The sequence below is a fragment of the Trichosurus vulpecula genome, chromosome 6 (assembly GCF_011100635.1).
Source record: "Trichosurus vulpecula isolate mTriVul1 chromosome 6, mTriVul1.pri, whole genome shotgun sequence".
Classification (NCBI taxonomy): domain Eukaryota; kingdom Metazoa; phylum Chordata; class Mammalia; order Diprotodontia; family Phalangeridae; genus Trichosurus; species Trichosurus vulpecula.
In genome coordinates this window covers 75,588,570-75,607,219 of record NC_050578.1, presented here as the reverse complement: position 1 = coordinate 75,607,219, position 18,650 = coordinate 75,588,570, and the positions used below count along the sequence as shown (strand labels likewise).

Below are 18,650 nucleotides of genomic sequence, written 5' to 3'. Positions count from 1 at the left end.
CCTGACTCCAGGCTTAATGCTTTATTTATTGTGCCACTTAATTGCCTCTGAACAGGAACAGGTTCTTGATGTAAAATGCAAATGGGCAAATGTAGGCTGCATATAAGGAAAACATTTTTCATAGTTAGATATGTCTAAAAGGAGAATGGGCTGTTTTGTGGGCTTGTGAGTTCCCTTATCTGGAAGTCTCCAAGAAGAGGCTGAGGATCAGGTGTGTTGTGGAGGGAGTCACGGGTGGGTGGTATGTGTTCACGCCTCAGGGGTGAGGGCTTTCTGAGCCCTTTTCAGGGCTGCTCATCCACCTTTGGTGTCCACCTGTCACCCAACTCTCACCTGTGGCTCCCAGAAGTTGTAGCATGCACAGCGGCCACACCATGGTAAAACTGTCTTGACAGACGGTTAAACCAGGTTGAAGGGAACCAATGGACCCATCAGTGAGTTAGGGGGATGTCTACCCAAGAATGTGAAGACTTCCCCGGGGGAATGGGTGGATGAGAACAATTTGTTCCACTAGCCTTGAAGGTGGCTGAAGCAGGCTCTGTTGGAATGCTTGGAGCATCAAAGATGCCAAGGTCATCCAACTGCATCCCAGGCCATTGCCAGTCATCTTGATTGTTGTCTGGCCATTAGACCTTGGTGACTCTGCAGGAAAGAGTGAGGCTGATGACTGTGCAACTCTGCCTCACTTAAATCCAATTCACAAGCAAGTGAAGACATCACCCTGAGATGTCTTCGGTCCTCTTTGAAAACGAAGGATGGACAACAGAGGGAATCAGGTTAACTATGTGACATCTGAGGTCCCTTTTGTGGAAGGAATTGGGGATTAGAGAAAGAGAACACTTGTGAGGAGATATGGAAGTTCTTTCAAATGTTTGAAAGACTAAAATGTGGAAGGTTCATTCTGTCTGGCTCCAGAGGGGAGATACAGGAGCAATTATTACTGGAAGTTGCCAAGAGGCAAATTTTGGCTCTGACTTGAAAATCCTGTGAGCTCTAACATTTATTACCTCCATTACCTTCCTTGGTGCTTGTCATTTATTGGAGGCAGCCTCGTGTGATGTAAGGAATGCTGATTTCAGAGTCAGAGCCCATGGAGATCTCCACTCAGCTGCTCACCTTTGACCTTAGACAAGTCATGTAGCCTAGTTGGGCCTGAATTTTCTCATCTGTGAAAGGGAAGGGTTGGACCAGATGATTGCAAAAGTCCCTTCTAAACCCCATGATCTCTGACTTATTTTAGAATTTCATCTTGGCATAGTGTCCTTTAAATTTCTTAGTTGACAGACCAAATGCTACCCCTCCTGGAAAACCTTCCTTTCCTTTGAAGGCTCTCCTGGTTATATTTTGAATTCCCTTTCAGCTCAGGGTTTTGAAAAATCTTCCCAGGTTACTATATGGAATGCCTAGTTGATTATTAATTATCAAACATTTAGAAAATAAAAATAATGCATTGGAATGTAATACTTGTGACTTTTCTTTAAAAAGTTACTAAAATTGAAAAAACATATTTTATCAACTTATATGTTTTCTTCCTTTTTTCTTTTTGAAGATTCACTGCAATCCAATAGGTTAATAGAAGGTGTCACACTGAGTGGCTGCCAGGTTGAACATAGAATCAAAATAGGATGGGCTGAGAGTCTAGTCAGGGCTTTCCTTGCCCAGTACGTCATAGAGTCAGCATTCATCAGAAAAAAAATGTTTATTGAATGAAGACAGAAAATCACTGATATTTAATAATGCTGGAACAAAATGTGTAACTAGGGCATGGTGGTATCTACCCATAATTCTTACTATTAGGGAGGTGGATTGCTTGAGTTCTGGAGTTCTGTGCTGTAGGAGAGTTAAAGCCAATTGGATATTCACACTAAATGTAGCATTAAAGTGATGATGGGGGAGCAGTCTGCTTAAGAAGGAGCAAACTGGTCCTATTGGAAACTGAGCAGGTCAAACCTTCTCCACCAGTCATCAGTGAAGTTGGCCTGTGAGTGGTCACCATTCTTTTAGTGCCCTTTCTTCTCTCTCCCCCCAAAAAAATACCCAAAGAAACAAAATGTGTGATGGCGTTCATGCCTCCTTCTGCACATCCACACTGATAGTTGTGAGAAGGGAACAGAGAATAGAGTTCTTCCGGTTCTTGCCTTTCTCAGTCACTACTTTGTCCCTGACCTGCCAGTACCTCCTCCGTATGCCATGTCTCTCAGCTGTCCTGGCCTATGTGGGAAACAAATCCTTTTTCCCTTTGGTCAGTGAAGATGAGATTGGGGTTTTTCCAAGGCTACCTTCCCTAGAAAATGCCTAGAAAGACAACAAAACATAAAAGCTTCAAAGCGAATGAAATAACAGAGCACAGAATTTTCCTAATGTAACTGAGGTCACAGCTCAGCTTTAATGTTGTCAATTACATCCTTTTTTTCTTTGCCTTATTCTATTAAAGGAATCCTTCCGGAAAATATATTTTTTCAGCCAGTAGACATTTCCCTTTTTTCTTATGTTCCCCCCAATTACAGTAACTTAGCCTGCTACTGGACATATAGTAGGTACCAAATGAGTGACAGACAGGTGGTCAGATGTTTAAGGGACCATCTACAGAGGAGAAAGAAACCATCTCTCACTCCTTCAAGAACATAACATTTATAAACACTATTGCCTTCCCACTTTATAAAGGGCACAGGGTGATTTCTGACAGGTGCCCCTCCCTTCTTTGTTAGAATACATTTGGTAAACATTTTCTGTAAGCATTCTGTGTTCACCCATTGGAGAGGGACTTTCGTGTGAATAAGTCCAAATAACTAAGCATATTTGTTTTATTGCATGTATACATATACATAGACCCATAAGTATATATGTGTCTGTCCTGGGTCCTCTTCTCCCTCTGTATTCTCTGTCTTGGTCGTCTCAGTCACTCCCAGAGGTATAGGTAGATAACATCCAGATCTGCCTAGCCCCATTCTCTCCCCTAAACTGGAGACCTGCATTGCCAATTGCCTATTTGAAATTTCAAACTGGCTATCCTGGAAATGTCTTAAACTTAATATGTCTCAACCAAACTTATTATCTTTCCCTCCAAACTGTCTTGTCTTATCTATCTGTCTGTCTATCTATCTCTCTATCTCTCCATCCATCCATCCATCCCATATCCATATCTATCTATCCATCTATCATCTATCAATCCATCCAGCTTTCTATCATCTGTTATTGATCTATCCATTGTCTATCAACCCATCCATCTATCCATTCATCTGTGTATCTGTCTATCTTTCTATTGATTTGTCTGCCATCTGTCTGTATTTCTAGTTATAATTTCTGTATTATTATTGATAACATTCACATTACTATTATTACCTCATACACGTGTAGTTTACATAATGTTTTTCCGCATAGCATGTCTTCTTTTTTCTTTTTTTTTTTTTGGAGGGGGGAAGGCAGGGCAATTGGGGTTAAGTGACTTACCCAAGGTCACACAGCCAGTGCATGTGTCAAGTGTCTGAGGTCAAATTTGAACTCAGGTCCTCCTGACTCCAGGGCCAGTGCTCTACTCACTGCGCCACCTAGCTGCCCCACAAATAGCATCTCTTAATAAGAAATCATGGAAGGGTGTGTGTGTGCGTGTGTGTGCGTGTGTGTGTGTGTGTGTAAGAGGAGCTAATTCCTGTTTTGCAGATGCAAGCTTGGACTCTAACCCAGGGTCATATACATGTTAATTCAGGGTTAGAAACAGAAATAGACTCAAGGTCTTTATCTCTCATGTGACCCTCTCCACTATAACAGTGAGCTATAATAATTATGCCACAATGATGTTATTTCTTTCTGTTGACTCTGTTCTTATTATTAGTTTTCCTTCTCTTTTTTTTACTTCCCATTTAATTACCCATTCCTTTTTTATTTTCTCTTCTTTCCCTCAGGTTTTTTCTTCTCTTTCCATGCATATTTTTCTCTCCTGTTCTGTTTTCTTCCCCTTTGTTCTCTTGATTGTGGTCTTTCCTGTCCCCCTCATCCATTTTCTTATTTTGGCTCATTCTGTCATTTGAAGGATGATTTGCATTCCCATGCTCTCTCTGGTCCCTTCATTGATGGTCTCAGCTCTGCTTTTCTGGTTTATATTTTATTTCAGAGGAGCTTCTTTCCACTGAAGACTGCCTGAGTGTTTCAAAGCATCCCTTTCTTTCTGAATTCTTTAAAAAATGTAATATGTGACCTTAATTTAAAACAGGGCATTTTTTTAAAAGAGAAGAATTTGCATTTTTTCTCTTGTATGTGATTTTTATAGAACAAGCATACCCACACACTTTTAAGTTTAATCGGCATTACTAATACTTTCCTAAGTCTAGACAGTCCATAAAACAATAAATCAAGCCCTGGTCTTAAGTCTATAGGCTTTGCTGATTTCTGAGGTGTAAATGCTCACATTGAAAATGGAACAATTGGCTTTCACCAGCCAGTTTGAACTGGCTCCAGCCCGTTTCTGCTTAAGGACCCTTCCAGTTCCAAATACATGATCTGATACCCGGTCATTGGCAGACAGGTTACCAATTGACTTTGATGAAGGACTTTTCATATTGGTAGTCCCCTTCACTGATGAATTCCCAGGTCTGAACAACAGCAGCAGCAAAGTCCACATTTATATCTAGCTTCAGGATCTCTAAAGAATTGCATTTGCAATAATCCCGAGGTAGATAATACAAAGATTGCTATTCCCATTTTGCAGATAAGGAAAACAAGCTTTAGAAAATTTAATCAGAATGCCCAAGGGCCTGTAACTAGAAAGTGGCTTGGTGCCTGGATTGAAGCCAGAGGCCCTGGCTGTCAGTCTTGCTTCCATTCCTCCCCAGGAGGCCGTGGGAGTCACCGGACCTCTCTGCTTCTTCATTTCCTCATCTATAAAATATCAGTGGGACAAGATCTCAAAAGCTCCTTTCTGGTCTAAAATCTTTTATGCTTAAATTATGACTTTAAGCTGAGCACCTCCTAATAGCATTTTCATGCAAAAAAGAAACTGCTGAATGTGCTCTCAGGATGACAAGATTTCGAAGTCAGCCTTTCTGTGGCATGCATGTAGATTTCTCAGTGTGTTGGGACATACCTGCAGGATGCAGTAAATTACTGAGAAACATTTACTTTTACAGTAGTGATGGCCCATGGTAGGCACTTAATAAATACTTGTCGACTGTGACTGGCTGTAGTGGAAGTCCCTCCTGATTGCATGTGCTCATGGTGATCCCTGAGCTGGGTTCCAGATTTATGGAAAGATAGAGGAAGAGAACAGGATTCATGGGCAGGAATGGCTATGATGGTGCCATCCTGCCCATGATGCCCATTTCCTAGTGCTGGCATTCATAAGATCTTTGTAGCATCCTGGCATGTAGTAATAGATCGGTTGGGAATCAATCACTTCATGCCCAGCACAGATTATATCCTATATAGACACTCAGTCAACCTGCATTTATTAAGCAGTTACTGTATGCTAAGTAATGGGAATACAAAGAAAGGCAAAGAAAAGTATGAATTGGGATGAGAATATTTTTGAAGAGGAGTGTACCAGGCCGAAGGAACCCAAAGCTACCAGTCAAGCAGGAAAGAGGAAGGGGGCAAGCATTTATTAAGTGCTTACTATATACCAGGTACTATGCTAAGTACTTTACAATTATGATCTCATTTGAGTCTCACAACAACTCTGGGAGGTAAGTGTTATTATTATCCCCATTTTACATTTGGGAAAACTGAGGCAGACAGAGGTTAAGTGACTTGCCTAGGGTCACACAGCTAGGAAGTGGCTGAGGTTGGATTTGTTCTTAGGCCTTCCTGCCTCCAGGTCCAGTGATCTATCTATACACTGTGCTACCTAACTGAAGAGGGAGAGCCCCCTCATTTTGCATCCCATCAGTACTCAGTTTTTCATTCCCACTCCACAAAAAAGGATAGGATCAGATGACCTTTGCGAAAGAGATGTTGGATCTGATATTTTGATTTTATTCATTTAGTGTTTTTTTTTTAAATGTGTCTGTCTAGTCAGACCACACAGTTTAATTGCCCTGTGTTTGGACAGATCAGTTGGGCAAGAAAACTTTTCTTTATCAAGTAATCAGTAAGCTTTTATTATGTGCCTGTTTCGTGCTGGGTGCTAGGCATACAAAGACAAGAAATTAAATTCTCTCTGCCCTCAAGGAGTTTATATTCTGTAGGAGGGATGGGGGATGCTTTGATGAGAACCAGTAATCTATGTAAATTGCCTTTATAGCCTGAAAACATCCAGTTTGATTGCTTTAGAAATCTAATCTACTATAAAACCATCAATAAGTGTAATGGCAAGCAAAGTGGGACTTTTCACTGTTTTTTCTTTTGGAGTGCTTCTCAGCACTAAGGCAACCAAGTGCCTTTGATTGAGACTTGCCTTTGATTGAATCAAGAGTCTTTGATGACCCACTTAAGTTACAAGAAATCCTGTCTTATGAGTTTGAGTCACATCGTTGTGACACTCTCTGACCCTGAAGAAGTGTGTATATACTCTGAGGTTAGTATTTTGTTTTGGGGGCTCACTCATTGGAAGACTGTTCCTGTGATTTGGCCAGACAAGACTCTGGGTAGTCGTTAAGGAGCCCTACTGGCTTCAAAAACTCAGATGTTGGCACTTCTCTCTCTCTCTCTCTCTCTCTCTCTCTCTCTCTCTCTCTCTCTCTGTCTGTCTGTCTCTCTCTCTCTCTGGTAACTGTATGTATTGCTGGGTCAGACGGAAGCCTGTCTGTTGATTTGTGTTATTTTCTCTGTAATTTCTGTTTGTATTCTCTGAAGTTCAGGGTGCTGACTTTTCCCCCTGAACTAAGTGAATGATATATGTATATTTAATTAAAGATTGTTAACCCCTTAAAGTTGCTTTCCTTAGAAAAGCAGATCAAAGATCCTGTGCTAGCAGTCCTCCTGTGTGCTGGTGTTATTGGCCTCACACCTCCACAGTAGCTACAAGCATCATTGGTGTTACAGTAAGAAGTTCATCATTTGTCAGTTAAGGAATTATTACCCCTTAAAAACAAGCACCCAGGGCCACACAGTGACATTACACCTTCACACTAACATCTGTGAGATTTCTTGATTCAGTGTCAAAAGCATAGAAGAAAGCACTTGGACCAAAGCAAGCTTTCATCTGTCCATTCTGATCTTTGAAGCCAAGCCTTGGTGACTCAAAGAAGGAATTGTGTTGGTGTGACCAGACTCCATTTCCTCAGCAGCTACAACATTGTATATTGTTGGATATTGCTGCTGTTAAGCCCAAGTATTATTTTTTTAGCTCATTTAAAATTTTATCAGGTACCCACGTTTTGTGTATTTGGTAAACAAAAAGAATTGTTTGGCTTGCTTACAAGCAAGAAGTGTCTCTCAACTAGATCTTATGACATAATTCATGATTCCCCCAATCATTTATTTATGCATTTATTTGTTTATAGTGCTAATTCCTGGTGCCCATTAGCCAGTGGACACATTTATTTACCGATGGCTACAAATCTCTCCCCTTCCAAGATATTCTATTTTGGTCTGTTAAAAATATATTCTCTCTTTTATTTTTCTTTTTAAACATTAGGACAAGCACATTTAACATCACTCAAAATGCAAAGTATGGAAAAATATCCAGAATCTACCTAATAAAGTAGAAATCTGTGTAATTCACTCAGTTTTTGAGATCGGTGTTTGTACAGTTGCATATTTTTTCTTTTCCTTCCTTCCTCTCTTCCTTCCTTCTTCTAATCATCCCCAAACCTTTGACTGATGTTTTTGTGAATTTATGTGAGAGAAAAAAATTTATCATAAGGTGGCCAGTCTTGATCAACTTTTATATACTTAACTGGGTTCAATTGGTAGCCTTTTCTATGCGGTGAGATCTTCTAGAGCCTGAACCCCTTTGGCAAAGCTTCTGAGAAGCCAAAGTCACCTTATGACTGTAGGAAAGCATATGACTGTGGCTTGAGTGGGTGTGGTCCTAGATAGATCAGTCATTCCTTCATTTTGTTTCCTGGTATTCATTGTTAAGCTTTTGCTGATGATTGAAGCAATTGGTATGACAACCTAACAATAAATTGATGTTGGGTTTCCACTGGATTTTTCTGATCACTTAGTATAAATGCCATTTGATTAGAGATGGAGGATGTTTTCAGATTCATTATCTTCAGCTATAACAGACAAAGCTATTGACTTATAGAGATATATTCAGTGACAGTCACCCATGAACTTCAATCCTGCATCACCTATTGGACATTTCAAACCAGTTATCCCAAAAATATCTCAAACTCAACGTGTCCAGAATTGGACTCATCCTTCCCACCTCAGAGCCCTTCTTCTTCCTCACTTCACTGTTCCTGTTGGGGGAACCACTATCCTTCTCGTCTCTCAACTGCATAAACTTTGCATCATCCATAACTCCTAATTCCAAATATCCAATTGGTTGCCAAATCTTGCCATTTCTACATTCACATTTCTCTCATCCAACGCCTGTCTCTCTACTCACAGAGCCTTACTTCAGGCCCTTATCACCTCTCACCTGGAATATTGCAATGACTTCTTAATAAGTCTCCCCAACTCAAGTTTCTTTCCACTCCAATCCATCCTATGTACTGCTACTACCAGAGTAATTTTTCTTAGCAAAGCTCTCATCATGGCACTTCCCTACTCAGTGAAATTTATTATCTTTCTATTATTTCTAGGATATCTATAAACTCCTCTGCATAGCTTTTGAAGTCCTATATGCCCTGGCCCCAACCTATATTTCCAGCCTTGCTGGCCATTAGTCTCCCTCCCACACTGCAATCCAGACAAACTGGCCGCCTCCCTGTGTTTAACACATGGTGCTCCATCTCTTGTCTTTGAGCCCATGCCCTGGCTGTCCCCCATGCTTGGGATGCACTCTTTCCTTACAGCTGCCTCATAGGGTCCCTCCCTTCCTTTAGGGTAATAACGACTGAAGCACTATCTTTTGCATTTGACCTTTCCCGATCTGCTGCAACTGCTGGTGCCCTCCCCCTCAAACCACCTTGTATTTAACCACTTTGTGTGGATTAATATCATACATGATGTCTCCAAAGTCTAAGGGCCATTTTAAGCTGTTACAGCTTAAAACGGCCCTAAGACTTTGGGAACACTGTATTTATGTTATATATAATCATTTGATATCTATGCCATTAGAATTTAAGCTCCTCAAGAGGATGTATTGTTTCATTCATTGTCTCTATTCCTAGCACCTAGCTAGTGCCTGCGACACACCAGGTGCTCAGAAGAATTCTCCTTTATTGATTAGTTCTTCTCCTATCCATTAGAGTTGTTACCAGCACCTTAGGCAAATTTAATTTTGGCGTTTGGGGTTTAGATTTGTAACCCAAATGTCAGTCTAATCCCCTCTTTTACATAGAGTACTTTGATATTAACTGAAATAAGAAGTTTTTAAATTCCCCAAACATCAGAAATGGGAAATCCAGTCTAACAGCCTAACGTGTGTGTGTGTGTCTGTCTGTCTGTCTGTGTCTGTGTCTCTGTGTGTGTACAGACAGGGACACAGAGAGACCAAAACTTATCTAACAGGGATAGGCTATCCTCCTCCTTATTTTACCTCCTTCAATTCTCAATTTAAGTTTACTTGGGTGCAAGACTGGGGACACATCAGTGGAGGAAGACCCAATAGAGGATTACCAAAGCAACAGGGCTCTAAAATGGAAACTTGGAACCAGATGGGGTCATAGCCATGTCAGCACGCTGTTGGAAGGTGGAAGGGACCTCCTCCTTCCCCAGCAACAAAGTGCAACCAGCCTTTACCCCAGTTCTGGCTATGTTTCACATTGTTACTCAGTTTGAGATGTACCAAGAAACTCATTCCTACAAAGAGAATTTGACTTTTGGCTCTATCACTATGAGAAAAGGTATTGTTTTAGGTTTAGGCATTTACTATTTTTCTTTTTAGTGAAGCAAAACCTAACCTAACTGCCCCAAGACAAAGATAAAAGAAACCTCTTAGTGGTACTCTTCCCCCCCGCCCCCCGCCCCACTGCCATTCCACTCTGCATCTGGGCATGCTCTCTCACTTAGAAGCTGACAACCAAGAATTCTACTCCAAGCCTACCTGAGTCAAAAAGAATTAGCAAGCTTCTCATAGTTCCCATCACTATCCAGGTCTTTGAAATTTACCCACTTTCCTAGTATGGTGACTAGTTTTCAGAACTCCATGCTGCAGCACTTCACCCAGACTAGACCAGAACAACTGAACCCTTCAATAGAGACCATCCAGATCTTCCAGAAAATACCTCTATCTCTTTCACTTCTTTGGTTCCTCTGGTGGATAAAAACCCACCATATCTGCTTTCGATTTTGCTCATTCCTCTTCTTTGACTTCCCTACCTGAACCATACTCAACAAAAAGCTGTAATCACTAAAAATAAGAGCTGGGACTAGTTGGTTGGATACCTCTCTACCAATGGAGCAATAGAGATGTCAACAGACTGTAGACCATAGTTTGCAGTACATCTCTTTAACTAGCCTTTTTTATTTGAGAGATTATCATATACTATGACATTGGGAAGCATAGGTTTGAATGAACGGGTTGCCATGTGAACCACTACGTTTTTCCTTTTTCTTTGAATATACTTAAGTGACCAGATGATTGGTATATTTTCTAATTTGAAAGAATGGGTAAATAGTGGTCGGATAAGAAAGTGAGGTGTAGAGTAAGGTATTTGGAATATTCTGTACATGAGGAGATGAAATTTTCTCCTGAAGCAGCTTTTGTGGGGTGGTTTGGAATTTTTGGAGTACCCCACATTGATATTCTCTTCAATAAGTCTCTCTCCTTACTCTGATCTATGTGCCATACTTTACTTGGTGGCATGCATAGGAAATTCCATAATCATAGGAGGGTCTTGTGACTTTGGTCTACTTAACTCTGATCCTACTGATTTTAGGCAGCTCTGTGCCAACATCTCGGCTAAATGGCCATCTTTAGTTTAAAATGATATAACATCCCTGTGGTATAGTCTATTTTTCATTAATGCAAGACATTGTCCCCATAAGTGGTAGATAATTTCTATGGATCCCGAGACTAGACAAATCCACAAGTATTTGTTCCCAACTCAGGACGTTTTCTAGTGCCCATTTTCTTTCCAGAAAGCCCCTCTCTTTTTTCATTGCTCTTCCACTTCTGATTATATCATGGAAAAAGCCCCAATTAGGTACTGATGGGCTCTAATGCCTTCTAATCCACCTTTTAACTAAAAGGGCATGTTCTTAGGGAACAGGAGACAGAGAATACTCAGAAAAATTAATCCCAAATCCTCAAAACAGAAAGGTTTCCATCTTTTCAGGGCTTTATATTCATTCACAATTTAAAGTCTTCTGGTAATGAAACACCAGCTCCTTCTTTTCATGAGCTGGTATGTAAACAGTTCAATTGACTTGTGGATGGGCACCTTGCATTCACACTTCTGACATGATGAAAAGGAAACAGGCAGCGAAGAGCAAGATCTTCCGTTGTTTTTTTTAAATTGACAATGAGCCAGATGGAATGTAGCCTCATTATTGTTTCCCCTTATAATTTGCTGAATTACTATAACGAGGATTAATTTGATTCACAGGATATCCTTCATTGTTCCTAGAGGCTGACTACTCGTAAAATTTTCTTTAACTCTCCAAGTTCAGAGGAAGGCCAGGAGTCTTTAGTTGTTTTGTGCTGTTGAAAAACAAGTCTATGAGTCTGTCTTAATGCTTCTGAGATGGACACTCGAATATTCTCCTGGATTGGCAGGAAAACCTAGAAACTTCTCTCCTGTGGGAAAGAGGGGACTTTGCATCCTTCAGAGGAAAAAGGGATCATTTACTGAGATAATGTTTTTTGTGACTCAGGAATGAAGAAAGCAGGTAATAGATGTTTGGTTAAGTGAAATCCCATTACAGTCACCTAAGAGGGTCTTATGAAATGTCTTGTTGCAATGGAATTTTAAAACAAGGAGAGTATTGTTAGAAATTACATTCTCAGTCTATGAGAGCTCGAGATGGTGATAGAATTAAAGATGAGGTTCCCTTAGGTGAATTAGCACATCAGTGCTTTGAATCCATAGGGAGAAGACAAAAAAGAGATAACCAGAATCCTTCTTCCTCTTAGTGCTTGGACCTTGTTCAGATGGGTGCTTCCTGGATTTAAGTGGTTTCTGTTCCCAGGTTGGGATGTTTGTCATGTGAAAGCCTGAGATGAGTTGCAGGTAATCACTACTTTAAGACCAGACAAAAGTATAGAGAGCCCTCAGCGACAATAAAAACAGCCTATAATAATTATTTTTTTCCATTATAGAAAATGATTGTTGTGTAGGTGAGCAGAGTGGTTCTTTGCTGTACAGAGGTCATTTCTTTGTCCAGAATTAATTATAACCAGATCAATAGGACATTATTTGTGGCGGGGCAGAGGACCGTGCCTGCTGGGACATGGAAAAAGCTTTCCTACACCGATGCTTTTTTTTTTTAAAAAAAAATGTTATTTATTGTCATGAGGCTTTGGTTCTGGTTAAAAAAAAAAGTTTATAGATGCCTCCTGGTTTTTCATCACCTTCATTTCCAAACATACCCCTCCCCCCTCCTCTACCCAATGTCTCATCCCTTGTAACAAACAATAAATAAAAAATTTAAAGAAATCAACTTAGCAAAAATGACCAAATCTGATGGTATATTAAGTTTTCCATATCTCTAGCACTCTGCTTCTGCAAAGAAGGGAGGAAGATGTGTTTTCTCACCTTTCCTCCACTGTATCCAGAGTTCTTAACTTTCTGTTTACCAAAGTTATCCAAACATGTTAAATCCAAAGACTTCAGAGTATGGGCTGCCCAGCCCTGTGGGAAGGGTAGAGCCTTGGAGTCTCTACTATGGACAACTGAGCATCACTCCACAGAGTGACAGCGGGCACCATGGCGGGTGTTCTCTGAGTCTTTGAGGCACTGCTCTTCCTGATTTGACCATTTTTATTCGTATCTTCTATTTTTATGGCCCCTTTGTTTCTCATTTTATATCCCCTTCACTACCCTTAGAGTCAGCCCTTGTTACAAAGAATAAAAAAGAAAGAAGAAGGGCAGCTAGGTGGCGCAGTGAGTAGAGCACCGGCCCTGGAGTCAGGAGGACCTGAGTTCAAATCTGGTCTCAGACACTTGACACATGGACTAGCTGTGTGACCTCGGGCAAGTCCCTTAACCCCAATTGCACTGCCAAAAAACAAAACAAAAAAGAAGAAAAAACCCTTGTTCAGCAAACCTAACCAACTTGTCAGCTATGTCTGAGGATAATATTTGATGTTGTGCAATGATTGCCCCATTTCTCCCAAAGAAGGAAATGTGTTTTCCCTCAGGCTTGGTTATTGAAATTACCCCGGCCTTTTGGGATTCCTTTTGTCATTGTGTTTCTTCTTTCTAGGTGGTGTTATGAATGCTTTTTCTTTTTTCTTCTGTCTTTAACTGAGGGCCTGCTCTCTCTCTCAAGCAGGCCTGTGTCACACCTACTCCTGCTTCTTTAGGTGAAAGCCATTCAACCAAGCTGCCAGAAAAAAAATTGTCCTAGGGCTGGGACCCAGTTGTGTATGAAATGTTCAGACACACAACTGGTGCAACTTCCAGATGTCTCCTGTATGGGAGGTAAAGGGAAACAGCTTGAGCTACTTTCCCACTCTCCAGGGAAGAATATTGGCAATTGAAAACCCCTTTTTCTTGGGAACATATGTCACAAGATCATAGGCACATCAAAGGGGAATGGTTTTAGATTTCGAAGGGACCACTTAAGTGGCTCTGTAGTGAATAGGATGCTGGGCCTGGTGTCAGGAAGACCTGAGTTCAAATCCAGTCTCAGATACAAATTAACTGTGTTGCCCTAGGCAAGTCACTTAATCTGTGTCTGCCTCAGTTTCTTTGACTATAAAATGGGGATCATAATAGCATCTACTTCCCAGGATTGTTGTGAGGATCAAATGTGATATTTATAAAGTTGTCATGTATATAAATTTAGCACAATTCATAGTCCCCTCACCTTTCATCTTTTCCATCATTTTAAAGGTAGGTAAAGTGAGGCAGATAGGTAAAATGAGCTAACTGCTCAAGGTCATGCTGAGGTTCAAACCCCATACTCTTTCCACTCCACAGCACCATCTGAGACTTCTGTGTAACATAGTTATTGTCATTATCATTATTATTTATCATTATTATTATTTTTTGCTTTCCAGACTGCCACCCCCTGTGCCAACAATGCGTAGCTGACCTCCATAACACTGGCAGCATCTGCCTCAGGTGTCAGAATGCCCGCTACTTGTTGCTGGGGGACCACTGTGTTTCTAGTTGTCCCACTGGATACTATGCAGAGGATGGAGCTTGTAAACGTGAGTAGCCACTGGACCCCAAAGCTGGAGATGCCTGCAGAGGTGCCTGGGATATCTTTTGGGGATGGGAGCCTCTCTCTGGACCTTCTTGTATCCAGCAAAGAGGGATAAGAGGAGGGAAGCATGATGCAGGGCTCCTGGGGTCAGATCTGTGAGCTGATCCCCCGGGCTTGGTCTTTGAAGAGTTTGACCTCAAAGATAACATCTCTTTTTCTTTCTTCAGGGTGTCACTTATCCTGCAAAAGCTGCTATGGCCCTGGCCCCTTCTCCTGCTCCTCATGTGATGCCAATCTCATCTTGTCTCATAGTGGCTTGTGTACCAGTGCCTGTTTCCCAGGGCACTACCTGGACGAAAGCAATGCCTGCCAACGTATGTTTTCTACTAGTCAGCTCTGCTTTCCTTCTCATTTGGTCCATTGGATGGTGCTAGGGGGATACCTCTAGGATTGGTATTTCTTTCTTTTTAATCAACAACCTTCGTTGGATATTTCCATCTCTCCAGTGACCTCCTCCCCACTTAGCTTTATACTTACTTACTCCATTATGTCAAGACTCATTGATCTTTCTCATTGTGGGTGTTCCCTCTACTTCTGCTGATTGCATCCCCTCTATGACTTGGGAGTTTCTATGGCCAATGAATTCATTCCTTTGTGGCCATCCTGGTGATGACCCCCTTCAAACTGAGTTAGGTTCACCCCCCAACAACAGCTACCTACAGATTGTGTTATTGGACTTTATACTTGATGGGACTCCAGATTGGAAGGGCCTCCAGAAACTTGCTCTCCACTGGTATGGACCTTGAGAAGCCAGGCACCCACCTGCATGATGAAAAAGATACCAGAGGAGGAGTCCAGTGTGGGGTTAATTTTATGAAGTTTACTAATATAAATTTATACTTTATTTTCATACATATAATCTTCATTAAATAGAATTTTATAAAAGATCAGAACAATAACCTGGGAGGGTAGTTCTCCTTAGCATGTATGAGTAGTTTTGTACCTGAGCAAAGGTGGGAGGCAAGCAAACCACTCCTATAAGTTCTTTTTCAGGTATCTTATTTCACCTATAGAGATGCTGTTTGTTTTTTAAAAAAAGCTATTTCATTTTTCTTTATTAAATAATGACAACAAGCATGATGCCAATGTTCCCTTGGGAAAGCAAAGAAGTTGAAAATGTCTTTGTTTTTGTTCATCCTCGACCTCTGAGCTAGAGTTCTATCATTTGGGCCATTTGCTAGGATCTGGTTGGGAACACATCTTATTTGATTATCTCAAGTAGTCTAGGGAACTCTTAGGTTTTATCAGACATAGATGAATGTACATGATGTCCAACGCATAAGCAAAGGTTCCTTAGCAGAGAAATAGCGATGGGGATGTCTTCCCAATAGTGGCATTGTGGGAACAAAATAGAGTCTCTGCTATCGACTGGATGATAAAAATGCATTGTGTTAAAGTCATTCTCCTCTGGGAAGCTTCTTTTTATGTCCAACGTGACCCCTGCACAAGTAAAGTGTGTTTGGAGTGCTATCACATAAATAGGGTTGTGCATTTTAGATGGAATAATCTTCCATCTTGGGTTCTTTGCTAAAAATTAAGTGTCATCCTCTTAGGAGATGGAAAAGTCTGGCCCTGGGTTGGGAAATTGGACTGTGTGAGTGTGTGTGCTATACTGATAATTTCTGATTCCAGTTTTCGACTCTGACATGTAGAGACCATCACAGTCTGAGCCAATTTAATGGATTCACTGTCATTTAGAGGAATATATATTTATATTTATCTATCACTCATCACTGATTACCTGAGGGGCACTTCTGTCCTCTCTACTCAAGGACATGGGAACTGAGAAGCATCCTCCCTTTGAGAGATTCTTTTGATTGTGATTTTTAAAAAGAAGAATAGCCCAGTGCTTTGCTGCCAGACTGGGACTCTTTAGGAATTCACTAATGTAATGCTTTCTAAAATTATTGATTATGGTTGTGGTGAGAACTAAGGAACAAGTGAATCTAAGACTGTTTCAGAGCACTGGGCCCCAGAAGGCATCCAGCCCATTTCTACCCTCTGCAAGATCCTTGCTAAAGCACCCCTGACAGGCGGTTATCAGCCTTCGCTTAAAGGCATAAAGATGCATTGGAAAAAGCTCTAGTTTCAGACTGAGAGGTGCCGGGCTCTGTTCTTATTCCTGATGCTTATTCCCTGTGTGACTTTGGATACTTTGGCACTCTAGACCTCATTTTCCTTGTCTATTTTATGGCAGAGTTGAATTCAACCCTTAAATCCTGTCTTTCTCTAGACTTATGATGCTATTACCTCCCGTCATGGGGAGTACAATCCTCATAAAGCACTACTCCCCTCCTTCTCAGTTCTTTTACAAGTCATCTTTTTCACTATTTGTCATAAAGAGCACCACAGACCAAGTCTAGTCTTCCTTCTGTAACATTCTGTTGGAAGACATCTGCCCCTTCCCCCTTACCCTTACTTCTCTTAGGCTAAGTGTCCTTCATTCTTCAACCTTTCCTCCTTGAACATTATTTCCAAAGCTCTTACTTTCTTGCTCAAAATCGTCTGGACGCTATCTATTTTGTCAATATCCATCTCAAAATCCACCCTGACGGTCAAACTTGATTTTATTTGATCTCCCTTCAATAGTGTTGGCATCAGGGCAGCTAGATGGTGCCATAGCGCAAAGAGTGCCAGGCCTGGAGTCAGGAAAACTCATCTTCCTGAGTTCAAATTTGGCCTCAGACACCTTCTAGCTCTGTGATTCTGGGTAAGTCATTTAACCCTGTTTGCCTTAGTTTCCTCATTTGTAAAGTGCACCACGGAAGGAAATGGCAAACCGCTTCAGTATCTCTCCCAAGAAAACCCCAGGTGAGGTCATGAAGATTCAGATATGACTGAAAAGTGACTGAACAACAATGGTGGCATCAACCCATTCATGCCTGTCTATGCTGTGTTACTCATACCCATGTATTCTTTTCACTTCACTACAATGGTGTCCTCCCAAAATACTGGAAGCCTTGCTTGATTTCTCCTGATGTTAATAGGATACCATTGGTTGATCTGGGCTGTCCACTTGTCAACACTCACTCTCACCATGTGACCAGACTCTCTTTTTTTAATCATTTACAGCCAGGTCCCATTTAGCTTGAGTAATGAATCTCCCTGAAGTAATAGCATCATTCAAATTTGTGTGACTCAAAATTATGATTATGTAAGATATGTTAACTGGTTAGCAGAAAGGAAATATGCAGTGCAAATTCAAATGATGTGACCACTTCATGTGGTTCATTATTCACACTATTCAGTACCTAGCTCTATTTCCATTATTTCATCTTTTATTCCAGTTCTTCAGAATTCTTCCACTGTTACATGTCTTAGGAAAAGTCTGTTCTAACCTATACCCCAAAGGAATCCATACTATGATATACCCATCAGGTGGACATCCAGCCTCCATTTGAAGAGGAGGGAACTTGTCACATCTCAAGGCAGCCCATTCTACTTTGTGATGACTTTAATTGGGAAAAGCTTCTCCTGACATCAAGCCCAAATCTCTCTCTTTCTATCTGTTACCCATAGCTTCTGTTTCTGCTCTCTAGCACTAAACATAACAGTTCCCAACCCTCAGTCAACCGATAACCTTTTCAAAGACTTGAATAAAGTTATTTTGACCTCTTCTCTTCTTACTCCCTTCCTCCTTCTTTTCCCCAATTTTAAACATCCCAAGTTCCTTCAAATACTCCTTTTGTGGTATAGACTCAAGGCCCTAGGCCATGTGGTTGCCTCCTTTGAATGCAGCTTATCAATCTCCTTCCTAAATTGCAGTGTCTAGAACTATCCATGAAACTCCTGATGTGGATTGGTAAGGTCAGAGTACAGCGGGACTATCACCTCCTTATTCCTGAAAACTTTGCCTTTTTTAATGCAGCTCAAGGTCTCATTAAGTTTTGGTTTTTGTAGTGTTTTTGGCTCTCATGTTACACAGATCATACACATTGAGGTTTCAGTCCATTTCATCTTGGACTTCAAAAGTTGATTCTTTTACCTCAAGTATAAGGTATTACATCCATCCTCATTGAATTTCCTCTTATTACTGAGCCAAATGCTCTAATCCAATTAAGATCCTTTTGGAACCTGATTCTGGCAATCTAATGTTACTATTCCTTCTAAGCTCTTTATCATTTGCAAATTTGATGAGGATACTGATTAAGTTCTCCAAGTCACCAATAAATAGACTATCCAGTTCAGAACCAAGGAGAGATACTTGTGATGCCCCACTAAGGAGA

The 18,650-nt window shown here is 40.9% G+C and overlaps 1 protein-coding gene across 1 annotated transcript in view; it reads left to right on the top strand.

Annotated features, from left to right (window-relative positions):
* FRAS1 (Fraser extracellular matrix complex subunit 1) overlaps window positions 1-18,650 on the top strand; it is a 352,531-nt gene that overhangs the window by 132,641 nt on the left and 201,240 nt on the right. Inside the window, 2 exon segments of the mRNA XM_036764965.1 lie at window positions 14,216-14,368; window positions 14,592-14,738. Coding sequence (XP_036620860.1) covers window positions 14,216-14,368; window positions 14,592-14,738 — 300 coding nt within the window.